The sequence below is a fragment of the Diceros bicornis genome, chromosome 7 (assembly GCF_020826845.1).
Source record: "Diceros bicornis minor isolate mBicDic1 chromosome 7, mDicBic1.mat.cur, whole genome shotgun sequence".
Lineage (NCBI taxonomy): Eukaryota > Metazoa > Chordata > Mammalia > Perissodactyla > Rhinocerotidae > Diceros > Diceros bicornis.
The window spans coordinates 27,359,584-27,379,453 of record NC_080746.1 but is presented as its reverse complement, the minus strand read 5'-3'; the positions used below and the strand labels follow the sequence as shown (position 1 = coordinate 27,379,453).

Sequence of the window (19,870 nt, the reverse complement as noted above, 5' to 3'; positions counted from 1 at the left end):
AAATTATGGAAGCCAGAATAGAATGGAATATCACCTTTAAGGTGCTAAGGAGAAAAAAAAAAGACCCTCAACAACATGACAATCTTGATTTCTATGCATGGTGATAATATTCTTTGAAAATAAAAGTAAAATAAAGATATTTTCAGACAAATAAAATCTGAAAGGATTTCTCACAGAAGGTCTGCCCTATAAGAACTACTACACGGAATTTCTCAAGTTGTAGGAAAGTAATACCATTTATGGTATTCTTTAGAAGCACAGAACTGCAGGAAGGAATGAAGGGCCCTGGAAAGGGGAAATATCTGGAGAAATAAAAATGAATACTAAAATTAAAAAAGACATAAATAAATGGAAAGACATCCCGTGTTCATGGATTGGAACACTTAATATTGTTAAGATGACAGTATTACCCAAAGCTATCTACAGATTCAATGCAATCCCTATTAAAATCCCAATGACATTTTTTGAAGAAATAGAACAGCTCATCCTAAAATTCAGGTGGACTCTCAAGGGACCCCTAAATAGACAAAGCAATCTTGAAAAAGAAGAACAAAACTGGAAGTGTGTGAAATCACATTTCCTGATTTCAAAACTTACAGTGAAGCTGCGGTAAACAAAACAGTTTGGTTCTGGCATAAGGACAGAGATATAGACCAACAGAATAGAATAAAGAACCCAGAAATATACTCTCACATATACGATCAATTGATTTTGACAAGGGTGCCAAGATCATTAATGGGGGAAAGGACAGTCTTTTCAACAAATGGTGCTCAGAAAACTGGATATCCACATGAAAAAGAATGCAATTGGGCCCTTACCTTATACGGTATATAAAAATTAACTCAAAATGGATTGAAGACCTAAACACAAGAACTAAAACCATAAAACTTTTAGAAGAAAATACAGGGGGAAATCTTCATGACATAGGATTTGGTAATGATTTCTTGGACATGACACAAAAAGCACAAGCAACAAAAGACAAAAAAAGAATAAACTGGACTACATCAAAATTAAAAACTTTTGCACATCAAAGGACAATGTCAAAAGAGTGAAAAAGCAATCCACAGAGTAGAAGAAAATATTTGCAAAACAAATGTCTGTAAGGGATTAATATCCAAATTATATAAAGAACTCCTACATCTCAATGACAAAAGACAATTCAATTAAAAAATGGCAAAGGTCTTAAGTACACATTTCTCCAAAGAGATTTACAAATGGTCCATAGCACAGGAAAAGATGCTCAATATCAACAGTCATTAAGGAAATGAAAATATGAGATACCACTTCACATCCGTTAGGATGGCTATTATCAAAACAACAGAAAATAAGTGTTGGCAGAAGTGTAGAGAAGTAAGAAACCTTGTGCACTGCTGGTGGGAATGTAAATGGTGCTACCACAGTGGAAAACAGTTTGGTGGTTCCTCCAAAAGTTAAACATAGAATTACAATATGATCCAGCAATTCCACTTCTAGATATGCACCTAAAAGAACTGAAAGGGACACAAACAGATCCTTGTACGACAGTTTTCATAGCAGTATTATTCACAATAGCCAAAATATGGAAACAACCCAAATGTCCATTAACAGAGAATGGATAAACAAAATGTGGTATATACATACAATGGAATATAATTCAGCCTTAAAAAGGAATGAAATTCTGATATGTGCTGTAAATTGGATGAACCTTGAAAACATTATGCTAAATGAAATAAGCCAGACATAGAAAGACAAATATACATATATGAAGTACCTAGAATAGACAAATTCATAGAGACACAAAGTAGAATAGAGGTTACCATGGTCTGGGGAGCAGGGGAGGATGTGGAGTTATTATTTTGTGAGGGTACAGGAGGTTCTGTTTGGGATGAAGAAAAAGTTCTAGAAATGGATAGTGGTGATGGTTACATAACATTATGAATGTACTTAATGTCACTGAATTGTATACCTAAAAGTGGTTAAAATGGTAAATTTTATGTTATATATAGTTTACTACAACAAAAAATGAACATTGGCTGTTTAAACCAAGAAAAATAATGTCTTCTGGTATTTAAAACAAAATTGTAAGTGAAATCTGACAACAGCACAAAAGGAAAAGAGGATAAAGAGAGTCAACTTGTTATAATATTTTTGCATTGTTCTGGAAAGGGTAAAAGTACTAACTTAAGGTTGACACTAATTAGTCAAGGATACGTATTGTAAACTCTAGGTTACCCCATCAAAAGCATATGTAACTGCTCTAGAACTCTATTACTGCATAGCAAACCACCCCAAAACTTAGAAGTATTAAAAAAAACCAATTTATTAGTGCTCACAATTATGGGTTAAGAATTCTGGTATGGCATAGTAGGGAAGTCTCACTTAAACAATGACTGAGCTTCAGCTGAGATGACTTGAACAGCTGAGAATGGCTGGGCTGGCTCAACTGGGGGTCTATGTCAGGGACCTCAGTGCTAACTGTCAGCCATGTTTCTTGGTTTTTTTCCACGTTACATCTGCTGAAGATAGAATATCAAAGATGGCTTTTTCACTTACATATCTAATAAGTGGGATAGAACAATCATTAGAGCTGGGGGATAGCCAATCATCAATCTTTTTAGGTGGCCTCTCCATTAGGCTAGCTTAGTATGGCAGTTTCAGTGTAGTTGTACCCTGTGGCTGGCTTCCCCCAGAATGAGCATTTCAAGACATAGACATGAACACTCTTATGACCTTGACTCAGAGGTCTCAGAATGTCATGTTCTATTTTATTGGTTTTAGTGGTAAAGCAAGTCACTAAATTAAAGGACAAAGATTGCCACTCACCCCTCAATAGGTGGAGTAGCAAATAATTTATGGCCATCTTTAATCAACCAAAATAACTAAAAAGCTAATACAGAAGAAAACGACACTATGTTAAAATTTTTTAATTAATAAAAAGGCAAAAAAAAAAAGAGGAAAAATACAGAAAGACCAGATCAGACAAGTAGAAAACAAACAGCAAATGTGGTAGACTTAAATCCAACTGATACAGTAATTATAATAAATAGAAAGAGTCTAAACATGCTAATTAAAAGACAAAGATTATTTAGGATCAAGCAAAATTAGACCCATCTATATATTGTTTACAAGAGACACACTTCAAATATAAGGACACAAAAAGTTTGAAAGTAAAAGAATAGGAAAAGATACAGGAGATTGTAAACAACTTTAGGCCAATAAATTTGACAATTTAAACAAAATGGACAGGTTCCTTGAAAAGTAACTTATCAAAATGGGCACAAGGAGAAATATAGATCTGAATAGTCCTGTATTATTATAGAAATGGAACTCCTAAACAAAAACCTTTCCACAAAGAAAACTCCTAGCCCACAATGATTTGCTAATGTATTCTTCCAAACATTTATAGAAAAAATACTACCAATCACACAAACTCTTCCAAATAATGAAAAAGAAGGAATAATTCTCAACTCCTTTTATGAGGCCAGCATAATCCTGATATCAAAGCCTGGCAGGGATATTACAAAAAAGAAAAATCATATCCATAAACAAATATGCAAAAATCCTAAACAAAAGTTTAGCAAATCAAATCCAGGATATATCAAAATGGTAACACATCAGGGTGAAGTGGAGTTTATTCTAGGAATGCAAGGTTGGTTTAACATTTGAGTATCAATCAATGTAATTTACTACATAAAAAGAATGAAGAAGAAAGACCATATGATCATATAGTAGATGCAGCAAAAGCATTTGATAAAACTCAATACCCAAAGTTTTCATAACAACAAGAACAAAAATCTTAGCAAACTAGCAATAAAGTTAAATTCCTCAAACTGATGATAAATTTCTACAAAAAACTACAGGTAACAGCTTATGGTGGAATATTACATGCCTTCTCTCCATGTTCAGGAAAAAGTCAAGAATGTCCATAATTACCACTTCTTTTCAACATTGTGCTGGAGGGTCTAGTCAGTGCAATAAAGCAATAAAAAGAAATAAAACATATAAAGTTTGCAAAGGAAAAATAAAAGTCATCATTCAAAGATGACATGATTAAGTAGAAAATCCAAAGCAATCTATAAAAAAGCAATTAAAAATAATAGTGGATATTAGGTCAACATATAAAAATAAATCATATTTCTATAAACTAGAACTAGAAAATAAAATTAAAAAATAATACCACTTACAGTAGCATCAAAAAAAGCCAAATACCTAGAAATCAAATGAAAGATGTATAAGACTTCCACACTACAAACTACAAAACATTGTGGAGAGAAATTAAAGAAGATCTAAATAAATGAAGATATACACCAGTTCATGAAAACTCAGTATAGTAAGATGTCAGTTCTCCTCCGGATTGATCTATTGATTCAATGCAATCCTAATTATAATCTCAACAAAAATTTTGCAGAAATTAATAAATTGATTCTAATATTTATATGGAAATGCAACAGCCCTAGAATAGCTACGATAGTCATGAAGAACAAAGTTGGAGGACTGTACTATCATATACCCCACACTTACTATAAAGCTATACTTATTAACACAGTATGGTGTTGGCCCAAATATAGACAAACAGACCAATGCAACTTAATAGAGACTATAGAAACACCTCACATATATGATTACATGGTTTAAACAAAGCCACCACTGCAATACCTGGAAAGGATGGTATTTTCAATAAAAGGTACTTGATCATTTGGTTATCCTTAAGGGAAAAAAATGGACTTTGTCCAACTTTATCATCATACACAAATACTAATTTGAGATGGATACTAGATCTCAATCTGAAATTAAAGCAATTAAGTCTCTAGAAAAAGCTTAAGGAAAATATCTTCTGACTTCAGGTTAGATAAACATTTCTTTTTCCTCCTCAGATTTATTGAGATATAACTGACATATAATATTGTGTAAGTTTCAGGTGTACAACGTGATGATTTAATATATACTGTGAAATGATTATCACAATAAGGTTAGTTAACATATCCATCACCTTACATGGTTACCATTTTGTGTGTGTGTGTGGTGAGTACTTCTAAGATCTACCCCTCTTAGCAATTTTCAAGTAAACTAGAGTATACTATAATCACCATGCTGTATATTACATTCCCAGAATTTATTCATTTTATAACTGAAAGTTTGTACCCTTTGACTATATTCACGCATCCTGCCCCCTACTCTGCCCTGGCAATCATCAATCCACTCTGTTTCTATCAGTTCAGTTTTTTTTAGATTCCACATATAAATAAGATCATACAGTATTTGTCTTTCTCTGCCTGACATTTTACTTAGCATGATGCCCTTAAGATCCGTTCATGCTGTCACAAATGGTAGGATTTCCTCCTTTCCACAGCTGAATAATATTCCATAGTGTGTGTGTGTGTATATATATATATGTGTGTGTGTATATATATATATATACACACTTTGGTGTGTTTGTGTGTGTGTGTATACACATACCTTTTTCTTTACCCATCTATCTGTAAATGGACACTTAGGTTACTTCCATGTCTTGGCTATTGTGAATGATGCTGCCACGAACATGGGGGTGAAGCTATCTCTTCAAGATAGTGATTTCATTTCCTTAGTCTAAATACCCAGAAGTGGAATTGCTGGATCATTTGGTAGTTCTTTTTTTAATTTTTTTAGGAATGTCCATACTGCTTTCCATAGTGGCTGCACCAGGTTACATTCCCATCAACAGTGTACAAGGGTTCCCTTCTCTTCATATCCTTGCCAACACTTTATCTCATCTTTTTGATAATAGCCATTCTAACAGGTGTGAAGTGATACCCCGTGGTTTTGATGTGCATTTCCCTGATGATTATAATGATGTTGAGCACCTTTTTATGTACCTATTGGCCATTTGTGTATCTTCTTTGGAAAAATGTCTATTCTTTGGGCAATGTCCTTTCTTTGGAAAATGTCCTTATACTCATTTTTTTAATTAGATTATTTAGGGTTTTGCTATTGAGTTGTATGAGTTCCTCATATATTTTGCATATTAACCCTTATCAGATAGATGGTTTGCAAATATTTTCTCACATTCTATAGGCTGCCTTTTCATTTTGTTGATTGTTTTTTTTGCTATGCATAAGAGTTTTACTTTGATGTAGTCCCATTTGTTTATGTTTGCTTTTGTTGCTTGTGCTTTTGGTGGTATATCCAAAATCATTGCCAAGACTGATCTCAGACCTTTTCCCTATGTTTTCTTCTAGGAATTTTATAGTTTCAGGTCTTAAATTTCAGTCTTTAATCCTTTTTGAGTTAATTTTTGGGTGGTGTTAGATAGTGGTCCAGTTATACTCTTTTGCATGTGAATATCCAGTTTTCCCAACACCACTTATTAAGGAGACCATCTTTTCTCCACTGAGTATTCTTGGCTCCCTTGTCAAATATTAGTTAACCATATATGAATGGGTTTATTATTGGGCTCTCAATTCTGTTCCATTGGCCTATGTGTCATTTCTTTATGGCAGTACCATACTGTTTTGATTACTATAGCTTTGTAACATAGTTTGAAATCAGGAAGCATGATGCCTCTAGCTTTTTTCTTCTTTCTCAAGAAACGAGATAATCTTCTTTCTCAAAACTGTTTTGGCTATCCAAGGTCTTTGTAGTTCTATACAAATTTTAGGATTGTTTTTTCTATTTCTGAAAAAAAAAATCCTTTGGAATCTTGACAGAAATTGCTTGGAATCTATAGATAGCTTTGTGTAGTATGGACATTGTTTATCAATATTAATTCTTCCAATCCATGAAGATGGGATATCTTTCCATTTATTTGTGTCTTCTCCAATTTCTTTAATCAGTGTTTTATAGTTTTCAGTGTACAGATCTTTCAACTCCTTGGTTAAATTTATTCCTAATTATTTCATTGTTTTTGATGCTATTGAAAATGGAATTGTTTTATTTCCTTTTCAGGTAGTTCATTGTTATTGCCCTGAAGTCAGGTGCATAAACATTTACAATTGTTATATCTTCTTGATGAACTGACCTTTTTATCATTACCTAATGACCTTCCTTGTCTCTTGTGACTATTTTTACCTTAAATTCTGAATGAGATAATCTGCTCATAAACTCCCTTATCTCTGTTATGGAGTAACGTTTTGTATATTGTCATTTCAGTGGGGTCTGGGGAGATATAAAGTAAAAATGTGCTCAGTCTACCATCTTGTTAAAATACACACACACACACACACACACACACACACACGTTTACTTATATACATGGCTTCCCTATTAAAGCTCCTTAAGGGCAAGGATGTATTGTAAAATGCTTAGCACAGTGCTAGGAATATAACAGGTATTCAAAGGTATGTGGCTCGTCGGATTTGGACGTGGAATAAAAGAAGTTACAAATGACAGAAAAGCTTAAGGTTAGATGACAAGTATGCTAATAGAAACCATCAAAGGAATAGTAGATTTTAAAATAAAACTATTATTTTAGCATTGGAAATCAAGACTTACGCCCTAGCATAGATTTTATGGCTTTGATAGAGGCAAAAGAGGCAAACAATGGAAGCTATTTTGCAAGACTTGATTAACCAATACAGATGCATTCTTGTGTGCTAGAAACAGAGCCATACCACTTCACACAAAATTAGGAAGCACAGACAGAGTGTTGCTGCTATCAGAGAGAAAGGAGTGAAGTCATTTTAGCTCTTGGTTTTCGCCCAACTAGGTAAATCAACTTGAAATATTCCTTACACCAATGAGACCAGCTCTACCTATACTAGAGCATGATAAGTAAGTACTTATCCAGCAGTATTACATTAATCCAGATTTAGTGTATCATCTTCAAGAGTAGGTACTCAATAAATGTTTAATGAGTGAGTGTATCCCTAACACCTTCTCACAAACCTGCTTCCTAAGTCAAGAAAAAAGTTTTAGAGGTGAGAGTCAAATGACCCTATTAGTAATACTTTCATTGATTGTAACCATTATCAAAGTGCCTGGCCCTGATGAGGAACTCAGTAAACACTTGTGAGGCTAATGAGGCTAATGAGATCATTAATTAATGTTAACTTTTTGAACCTTTAAAAAATGTGTGCTTCTAAAACAAAAGGTGGTACACAAATTTGTAAATATACTAAAAACTATTGAATTGTACACTTTCAACAGGTGAACCATATGATATATAAATTATATCTTAATAAAGCTGCAAAAAAAAAAAAAGAAAGAAAGAAGCTCACAAGGAAACTTTTCCAGGCCTTCTGAATGACTCTGGCAGCTTTATCCCTCTTTGTAAATTCTGATTCCTGTTTCCAAGGCATTTGAAAGTCCTAAAATAAGCAAAAAGGGTATATTTAAAGTTACTTTATATACTCCATTATGAAACTCACTAGAACTCAATGAAAATTAAGTAGAAAGTTGTATAAAAAAATAATGAAAATGAGATTTGGTATCAAAAGAATCATAATAAAAATAAAAATTGTTACCTACCATTGATTGCCTAATATGTTCCAATTTGTTTCTTTTTTCTAATTCAAACAACAACGCTGCATGACAAATTTTACTAATATGCTTGTATTAGAGATTAGAAGACTAAGCTTCAAAACTTAAGGTTAAATAGTGATTAACTAAGCCAGTATTGAATCCATGTCTTTGTCTCAAAAATTCATGACCTTTCCCTACCCTATTCAACGACTTCAAATAAGGTTTTCTTAATCAACATGCACAGAGACAGAGTTTCATCCATAAATTTACCCAGGGCCCTAACACAGATAGAGATGATTATAGATTTTTTCTTTCTTTGTAACTCTTAAATGTGCTGACTACTCCATAAATCATGCATTAAATTGTAAAAAAAAAAATGAGATGAAGCTTGACTATTAAGAAGCAAAACAAAATCACTAATTATAATCATAATTTTTATTAATAATATGAAGAAATTAGTAACAGGGAAGTCAGAAAGCCATTATAGTTACGAGTTCTTTAAAAAGTTGCAGTAGACAGGGAGGGTTCTGAGAAAATAGTGGAGTAGGAATCACCAGAAATCTGTCTCCCCATGTAGACAACTATTGCACTGGCAGAATCCAATTTAACCATTTTGGAACTCTGGAGTCTATTGAAGGCTTGCAACTTCCAGAGGAAGGCTTGGAGAGTAAATTTTGGTCAATTTAGCTCTTAGCCCAGTAGCAGCTACCCATTCCCCCATCCCAGCCCCAGTGGCAGGCAGCTGTGCACATGTTCTAGGAACAGATTACACACAGCTTGTGGGAGCCAGGGTGGGGGAAAAATGGCTCTGACCTCCAAATATAGGAGATCTGTGCTCTGATTACTGATTGCTACTTCTGATCACAGAGATGCACACAAACAGGAGAGCAGCTATTGTTGTTGCACCTCCCCACATTGTTGCAAGCCTCTGCCTCTGGCTGAAGTGACATCCAGGGTGTTTAAAGAGCTAGTGCCCTTTTCCTCCCCTCTACATTATTCTTTTTTCCCCCTTTGGGAGCCAGACACTCAAGACTAGGAAATTCAAAAACAACTATACATCAAAGAAAATTAGAAATTGACCAGGCTTGCCCAGGGAAAGGCACAGGTTCAGAAAAGACCTTAAATTTTCAGGCCGATTCTTGTAGGCTATAGAAATAGCCTACAACAATCAAAAAAAACAATAAGAAAAAAACAACAGTAAATGCTGGGAAAGGGGAAGAATCTGATTTCCAGAGTTACCACATTATTAAATTCTAATGTTCTGTTTTCAACAAAAAATCACAAGGCATACAGAGAAACACAAAAATATGGCCCATTCAAAGCAAAAAAATAAATCAACATTAACTGACCCCGAAAAAGACCTGAGGGCAGATCTACTAGATGAAGACTTTAAAGCAATTGTCTCAAACATGTTCAAAGAGCTAAATGAAGATGTGGAGAAATTCAAGAAAATGATGTATGCACAAAATGGAAATATCAATAAAGAGACAGAAAACCTAAGAAGAAACCAAATAGAATTCTGAAGCTGAAAAGTAGAATAACTGAAATGAAAAATTCATTAGAGGGATTCAAAGGCAGAGTTGAGTAGGCAGAAGAATCAGCAAACTTCAAGATAGAACAATAGAAATTGTCGAGTCTGGAGAACAGAAAGAAAAAAGAGATTGAAGAAAAATGAACAGAGCCTAAGAGACCTGTAGTACACCAGCAAGCAAACCAACATACAGACTGTGGAAGTCCCAGAGGAAGAGAGAGAGAAAGAGGCAGAAAGAATATCTCAAGACATAATGGCTGAAAACTTCTCAAATTTGATGAAAGATATGAATACAAACATCCAAGAAGCTCAACAAACTCCAAGTAAGATGAACTCAAAGATCCAAGCCAAGATACATAATTAAACTTTCAAAAGCCAAAGATAGAGACTCTTGAAAGCAGTAAGAGAAAAGTGATTCATCACATATAATGAATTCTTAATACGTTTATCAACAGATTTCTCATCAGAAACTTTGGAGGCCAGAAGGCAGAGGGCTGATATATTCAAATTGCTCAAAGAAGAAAACTGTCAAGCAAGAATCCTATATCCAGCAAAACCATCTTTCAAGAAGGGGGGGGGATATTAAGATATCCCCAGACAAAAACTGCAGGAGTTCATTACCACTAGACTTGTTCTGCAAGAAATGCCTAAGGGAGTCCTGCAGGGTAAAATAAAAAGACACTTGACAATAACTCTAAGCTGTATGAAGAAATAAAGATTTCAATAAAGGTAAATACACGAGCAATTACAAAAGCCAATATTATTGTAACAATGGTTTGTAACTCTATTTTTTTTGCTTTCTATATGATTTAAGAGAATAATATATTTTTTAAAAATTATTAGTCTAAAACTAGTATTATTGTAACTTTAGCTTGTAATTCCGTATGATATTTTCTATACAATTTAAGAGACAAAAGCATTTAAAAGAATTATTAGGTTATGTTTTTGGGTACACAATGTAAAAAGATGTAATTTTGTGACATCAACAATCAAACGGAGTTGGGATAGAGCTGTAAAGAAGAGTTCTTGTAGGTTGTTGAAGTTAAGTTGGTATAATTTCACATTGGAGTGTTATAACTTTAGGATATTAAATGTAATCCCCATGGTAACCACAAAGGAAATAAGAAAAGGATTTAAATGTTTCACTATAAAAAATCAACTAAACACAAGAGAAGATAGTAACTCAGAAAATAATGGACAAAAAAGCTATAAGGCATATAGAAAACAAATAGCAAAATGAGAGAAGTAAGGCCCTCTTTATCAGTAATTACTTTAAATGTAAATGGTTTAAACTCTCCAATCAAAATACAGGGATTGGTAGAATGGATAAAAACACAAGATCCAACTATATGCTGTCTACAATAGACTCACTTTAGATCCAAAGACACAAATATACTGAAAGTGAAAGGATGGAAAAAGATATTGCATGCAAATAATAATCAAAAGAGAGGAGGGGTGGCTATCTTATATCAGACAAAATAGACTTTAAATCAAAAAAGTTTGTAAGATACAAAGAAGGACATTATATATTAACAAAAGGCTCAACAGAGCATGAAGATACAACAGTTGCAAACAAACATTTATGCATCTAATAACAGACCAGCAAAATATACGAAGCAAAAACTGACAGAATTGAAGGGAGAAATAGACATATATATATATATATGCCATAGACATATGTAGCCCTACTATAATAGCTGGAGACTTCAATACCCCACTCTTCATAACGGATAAGACAACCAGACAGAAGATAAATAAGGAAACAGAGGACTTGAATAATACAATAAATCAACTCAATCTAACAGACATATACAGAACATTCTATCAAAGAACAGCAGCATTCACAGTCTTCTCAAGTGCACATGGGACATTTTCCAAGATAGACTATATTATAGGCCACAAATTAAGTCTCAACATATTTTAAGAGATAGATATCATACAAAGTATCTTCTCCAAGCACAATGAGATGAAGCTGGAAATCAAGAACAGAGGCAAAACTGAAAATTTTACAAATTTGTAAAAATTAAACAACATACTCTTAAATAACTAATGGATCAAAGAAGAAATCACCTGGGAAATTAGAGAATACTTAGAGATAAACAGAAACTAAAACACAATATTCCAAAACTTATGGGATGCAGGAAAAGCAGTGTTAAGAGGAAAACTTATAGCTATATATACTTACATTAAAAAACAAGAAAGATCTCAACTCAACAACCTAACTTTACAACTTAAGGAAATAGTAAAAGGAGAAAAAACTAAACCCAAAGCTAGCAGAAGGAAGGAGATTAGAGCAGAGATAAAAGAAATAGAGAACAGAAAAACAATAGAGTAAATCAATGAAATCAAAGCTGATTCTTTGAAAAGATCTACAAAACTGGCAAACCTTTAGCTAGATGGACTAAGAAAAAAATTACTAAAATCATAAATGAAAGTAGGTCATTACTACTGATTCTAAAGAAATAAAAAGGATTACAAGAGAGTACTATGAACAACTATACACCAACAAATTTAATAACCTAGATAAAACTGAAAAATTCCTAGAAACACAAAATCTACCAAGACTAAATCATAAGGAAATAGAACATCTGAATAAACCTGTAACTATTAAGAGAATGAAACAGCAATCAAAAATCTCCCAACAAATAAAAGCCCTGGACCTGATGGCTTCACTGGTTAATTCTACCAAACATCAAAAGAACTAATACCAATCCTTCTCAAACTATTTCAAAAAATTGAAGAGAGGGGAACACATCCTGACTCATTCTGAGGCCAGCATTACCCCATACCAAAACCAGACAAAGACACTACAAGAAAAGAAAACTACAGACCAATATTCCTACGAACATCAATGCAAAAATCCTCAACAAAATACTACCAAACCAAGTTCAGCAGCATATTAAAAGGATTATACACCATGAACAAACGGGATTTATCCCTGGAATGCAAAGATGATTCCATATACAAATATCAATCAATGTAATACATAAGATTAACAGAAAAAAAAAACATGCACAATCATCTCAATTGATGCAGAAAAAGTACTCGACAAAATTCAACACTCTTTCATGATAAAAACACTCAATAAACCAGGAATAGAATGAAACTGCCTCAACATAATAAAAGCCATATACGAAAATCTCACATCAAACTTCATACTCAGTGGTGAAAGACTGAAAGTTTTTCCTCTAAGATCAGGGACAAGGCAAGGATGCCCATTTTCACCACTTCTATTCAACATAGTACTAGAAGTTCTAGTCAGAACAATTAGGCAAGAAAGGGAAATACAAGACACTCAAATTAGAAAGGAAGGAGTAAAATTATCTCTTTTCTCAGATAATATGATCTTATATGTAGAAAACCCTAATTATTCCACAAAAAACTTTTAGAACTAACAAATGAATTCAGCAAAGTAGTAGGATACACAGTCATCACACGAAAATCAGTTGCATTTCTATACAATAACAATGAACAATCTGAAAAAGAAATTACTGTCTCAGCCATACCACTCTGAAGGTGCCCAATCTCGTCTGAAAAAATATTACAAAAACAATTCTATACACAATAGCATCAAACAGAATAAAATACTTAGGGATTAATTTTACCAAGGAGGTAAAAGACTTGTACAATGAAAACTACAATACATTGTTGAATGAAATTAAACATGACATAAATAAATGGAAATATATATCATGTTCATGGATTGGAAGACAATATTTTTAAAATGTCAATACTACCCAAAGTGATCTACATATTCAACGCAATTTCTATCAAAATCTCAATGACATTATTTTGTAGAAATAGAAAAGCCCACCCAAAAATTCATACGGAATCTCAAGGGACCCAGAATAGCCAAAGCAATCTTTTTTTTTTTTTTTAATTTTTTGGTTATTGCAGTAACATTGGTTTATAACATTGTATAAATTTCAGGTGTACATCATTATACTTCTATTTCTGCATAGATTAGATCATGTTCACCACCCAAATACTAATTACAACCCATCACCACACACATGTGCTGAATTATCCCTTTCACTCTCCTCCCTCCCCACTTCCCTTCTGGTAACCACCAATCCAATCTCTGTCTCTGTGTGTTTGTTTATTGTTGTTATTATCTACTACTTAATGAAGGAAATCATACGGTATTTGACCTTCTCCCTCTGACTTATTTCACTTTGCATAATACCCTCAATGTCCAACCATGTTGTCACAAATGGCTGGATTTCATCATTTCTTATGGTTGAGTAGTATTCCATTGTGTATATATACCACATCTTCTTTATCCATTCGTCCCTTGATGGGCACTTAGGTTGCTTCCAAGTCTTGGCTATTGTGAATAATGCTGCCATGAACACAGGGGTGCATGTATCTTTACGCATTGGTGTTTTCACGTTCTTTGGATAAATACCCAGCAGTGGAATAGCTGGATCATATGGTAGTTCTATCTTTGATTTTTTGAGGAATCTCCACACTGTTTCCCATAGTGGCTGCCCCAGTTTGCACTCCCACCAGCAGTATATGAGAGTTCCCTTCTCTCCACATCCTCTCCAACACATGTTGTTTCCTGTCTTGTTAATTATAGCCATTCTGACGGGCGTGAGGTGATATCTCATTGTAGCTTTGATTTGCATTTCCCTGATAGTTAATGATTTTGAACATCTTTTCATGTGTCTGTTGGCCATCTGTATATCTTCTTTGGAGAAATGTCTGTTCAGGTCTTTTGACCATTTTTTAATTGGGTTGGTAGTTTTTTTGTTGTTGAGATGCATGAGTTCTTTATATATTTTGGAGATTAAGCCCTTATCAGATGTATGGTTTGCAAATATCTTCTCCCAATTGTTAGGTTGTCTTTTCGTTGTGTTGATGGTTTCCTTTGCTGTGCAGAAGCTTTTTAGTTTGATGTAGTCCCATTTGTTTATTTTTTCTATTGTTTCTCTTGCCTGCTCAGACATGGTGCTTGAAAATATGTTGCTAAGATCGATGTCGAAGAGCGTACTGCCTATGTTTTCTTCTAGAAGTTTCATAGTTTCAGGTCTTACATTCAATTCTTTAATCCATTTGGAGTTAATTTTTGTGTATGGTGTAAGGTAAGGGTACACTTTCATTTTTTTGCATGTGGCTATCCAGTTTTCCCAACACCATTTGTTGAAGAGACTTTCTTTTCCCCATTGTATGTTCTTGGCTCCTTTGTCAAAGATTAGCTGTCCATAGATGTGTGGGTTTATTTCTGGGCTTTCGATTCTATTCCATTGATCTGTGTGTCTGTTTTTGTGCCAGTACCATGCTGTTTTGGTTACTATAGCTTTGTAGTATATTTTGAAATCAGGGAGTGTGATACCTCCAGCTTTGTTCTTTTTTCTCAGGATTCCTTTAGCTATTCGGGGTCTTTTGTTGTTCCATATAAATTTTAGGATTCTTTGTTCTATTTCTGTGAAAAATGTTGTTGGAACTTTGATAGGGATCAAAGCAATCTTGAAAAAGAAGAACAAAGCTGGAAGACTCACACTTCCTGATTTCAAAACTTACTACCAAGCTACAGTACTCAAAACAATGTGGCACTGGTATAAAGACAGACACACAGACCAATAGAACAGAATACAGAGGCCAGGAATAAACCTGCACATACATGGTCAAATGATTTCTGACATGGGTGCCAAGACCATTCAATGGGAGAAGGACAGTCTTTTCAATAAACGATGCTGAGAAAATTGGATATACACATGCAAAAGAATGAAGTTTGACCCTTATCTAACACTATATACAAAAATTAACTCAAAATAGATCAAAGACATAAATTTAAGACATAAAACCCTTAGAAGAAAACAAAGGGCAAAAGCTTCACAACCTTGGATTTGGCAATTTCTTGGACATACCAAAGGAATAGGCAACAAAAGAAGAAATATACAAATTGAACTTCATGAAAATTAAACATTCTGTGCACCAAAATACACTATCAAGAGAGTAAAAAGGCAACCCATAGAATGGGAGAAAATATTTGCAAATCATACTTATCTGTTTTTAAAAATTATTTTATTGAGGTCATGTCGACATAACTGTGTAAATTTCAGGCGTACATTATTATATTTCAGTTTCTGTATAAATTGCATCATGTTCACTACCAATAGTCTAGTTTTTATCTGTCATCATATATATGTGCCCCTTTACCTTTTTCACCCTCCCCCCACCTGCAAATTATATATCTGATAAGGGTTTAATATCCAGAATATAGAGAGAACTTCTAAAATTCAACAAACAAACAAACAACCGATTAAAAAATGGACAGAACAGGTATTTCTCCAAAGAAGATACACAAATGGCCAATAATCACATAAAAAGATGCTCAACATCGCTAATCATGAAGGAGATGCAAACCAAAACTACAGTGAGATATCACCTCACACCTATTAGAACGGTTCTATCAAAAAAAAAAAAAAAAACAGAAAATCAGAAATGTTCCAAGAACATGGAGAAATTGCAACTCATGTGTACTGCTGTGGCAATGTAAACTGGTACAGCCGCCATGGAAAAGACTACGGTGATTACTCAAAAAACTAAAAATAAAATTACCATATGATCCAGCAATTCCACTTCTGGATATACAGCAAAGAGAATTGAAAGTAGGGTCTCAAAGAGATACTTGTACACCCAAGTTTGTAGCAGCATTATTCATAATAGCTAAACATAGAAGCAACCCCAGAGTCCATTAATGGATGAATCGATAAACAAAATGTAGTATATATACACAATGGAATATTATTCAGTCATTAAAAGGAAGGAAATCTGACATATGCTACAACATGGGTGAACCTTTAGGATATTACACTAAGTAAAATAATTCAGTCACAAAAAGACAAATACTGTATGATTCCACTTATATGAGATACCTATAGTAACCAAAATCATGGAGATGAAAGTAGAATGGTGATGGCCAGTGGCATGAACAAGGTATGGGGGGTGTAGGAGGATACTGTTTAATAGGTATAGAGTTTCAGTTTTACAAGATAAAAAGAGTTATGGAGATTGATGGTGGTGATGGTTATACAACATTATGAATGTATTTAATATCACTGAACTGTACACTTAAAATGGTCAAGATGGTAAATTTTATTTTATGTGTATTTTATCACACATTAAAAAAGTTGCAGGAAGCTAAATTCTTAGTGACTGATTAGATCAATAATGAGACTGTTCCAATATTGTCCCAGTGTTATCAGAAAAGTGCAATCCAAGAATTTCATGTTTGTCTAGGTTATATGAATTATGTACAATTATATTCATGTTCAGTATACATAATGAGAGGAAGTACAAGCTATACATAAGATTTGCATGTAACCCATTGTTTTTTGTAGTCTTCTTACACACAACCTCAAAAAGAAGACTGTTGAACTGAAAGACTATAGATGTGTTTTAGTTTTACTTCATACTGCTACTTCATGTAACCTTGGACAAATAGCTTAACATCTTTAGGCCTCAGTTGCATTATTTGTAACACAAAAGCATTGCAATACATTAACTCCAAAGGCACTTTCAGTTTCACAATTTTATGAGTTTACATTACAAAGGACACAATGCTCCAACGGTCAAATACCAAGGAAAATAAAGGTCCTGCGCTGAACACAGGGAGAAACATGGATTTTAATCTCAGAGTTATCAATACTTCACAGTATAAAATAACGCCACTCATTACATTTACAACAGTAATATGGTTCTGACATGCTTTATCATAGTCTAAACTAATTGAATAAATTTTGCTTAAAATTTAAAATTTCTGAATTGTTACTTGTAAAATGCTAAATGTATAAGGATTTACAAATACCCAAACTCTGAAGTATTTAAATATATAATATATAATGCACATCTACTAATATATGCATTATATCTAGAGAGACAGAGACCAAATAGAAAAACTCTCTAAAGGATATGCAATTCGCAGGAAAAATGAAAGAAAAACCTATTTATATATTTTCTTTATTATTTTCTCTTTCGATGTTTAAAATTATCTGCAAGCATAAAACTAAAGATGTTTTCTTCCTGTATATACTGTTGAGTTTTAAAAATTGACATTTTTAAGAGTAGGGACAAAATGCTCTATGAACAAAAATATATAACTTTTTCTTTCCCTTCAAATAGCTTTAATAATATGAGGCATGGGGATATAGGTTTAAGTCTGTGGGTCTGATGTAAGATAGACCAGGGTTTAAATCTTAACAAATCCTACCTCATACTTAGCTGTGTGATCTTGTATAAGTTAACTTATTCAAACTTCAGTTTCCTCATCTGTAAAATATGGGGACTTGTAGTACCTATCTTATAGAATTATCAGGATTAAATCAGACAATACAGGTAACGCATTCAGTACAGTTTCTGGTCCCCCGCAACCACTCAATAAGTTGTATCTATTAAGATACTACAAACTATTTCAAAAGTAAGAACTATTCATGTGCATTATTCTGGCTTAAAAACTGATGTAACTGAACATTTTAAGCACAACTGTTCTCATAATTTACAAATAACTATTAGCACAAATAATAGTAAGGAATGATATCTGGGGCTTAAAAGATTTGTTAATTTTGATCAAAGGATACTATTTTGAAATATACTCTTTTTAGCCAGCAGGTGGAGAAGGAACAAAGTATAGTTTACCTGTGTATTTCAGGACGCTTCAGGGAAAAAAAGTTTTTCTTGTGAATAGTGCGATAATCAGTTTTAATAATTTTTAAGGAGCAATCCCTATTTCTATCAATAAAAGAGATAAATACAGAAGATAGCTCTGCCATCTGAAATTTATCATAACTTCAAAAATCATATCAAAATTTCAACTTTGAAATGTGAGGAAAAAATAGAAAAGTAATTACACTGAATTTTGAAATATGGTAGTCACCTCAATTCATTACTCTTATGTTTTCCTATCCATGTTCCTTTTCACTGGTCAACATACAGAATACAGTTATTTGGTTATTCACAAATAACCACAGGATCAGGGCAATACTTAAACAGCTTAGAAAAATATGTAAATATCATTCCCTATTTAACATCTCATCACTGTTTAAAGTCCAAAATTATTCATAGTACTGTCTAGATTTATTTACTTTAAAAGTTATTATGTAGGGGCCGGCCCCATGGCGTAGCAGTTCAGTGCGCGCGCTCCACTGTTGGCAGCCCAGGTTCGGATCCCAGGCGCGCACCGATGCACCGCTTGTCAGGCCACGCTGTGGCAGCGTCCCATATAAAGTGGAGGAAGATGGGCACAGATGTTAGCCCAGGGCCAGTCTTCCTCAGCAAAAAGAGGAGGATTGGCATGGACGTTAGCTCAGGGCTGATCTTCCTCACACAGGCACACACAAACAGTTATTATGTAACTAATACACAGATATATTCTTATAGTAAAAATTTCAAATATAGAACTATAGAGTAAAAAGTGAAAATCCTCCACTTCTTCTCGCCCAGTTCTTCTAGCAACTCCATTTCTTCTAGCCCAGGTCTCTCTTCAAAGGTTATCTTTGTTAAGATGTGTGATTCTTCCAGATCTTTTCTTATATATTTAAAATTTTTAAATGTATATCTATACACACAACCATATATTATATTATATATACACACATACCATGCAGGCTTGTCTGTTTGCATTAAGGTGATGAAACTATAAATATTTTTGCTTTCTTTAATTAACAATATGTGTTGGAGACTTTTACATGTTAATACATATAGATCATCCTTATTCTTTTTTATAGTTGCACAGTATTCCTAAGTACGCATATGTCATAATTTATTTACTCTTTATCATTGGATATTCAGATTGTTTCTATTTTTTGCTGTTACAAAATGAGTATCTTTATACATATATTTGAGTACATGTGCAACTATTTTTGTTGCATAGATTTTTAGAAGTGGAATTGCTGTGACAAAAGATATGCACATATATAT

At 33.5% G+C, this 19,870-nt stretch overlaps 1 protein-coding gene across 2 annotated transcripts in view; it reads right to left on the bottom strand.

Moving 5' to 3' along the window:
- The window catches only part of C7H11orf65 (chromosome 7 C11orf65 homolog), a 48,216-nt gene extending 39,959 nt beyond the window's left edge, over positions 1-8,257 (bottom strand). For both annotated transcript variants that reach the window (XM_058545277.1, XM_058545279.1), the window contains exon 1: positions 8,172-8,257. In XM_058545277.1, coding sequence (XP_058401260.1) covers positions 8,172-8,252 — 81 coding nt within the window. In that variant the 5' untranslated portion in view covers positions 8,253-8,257. The remainder of the gene's footprint in view (positions 1-8,171) is intronic.
- Between the last annotated feature and the right edge of the window lie 11,613 nt (positions 8,258-19,870).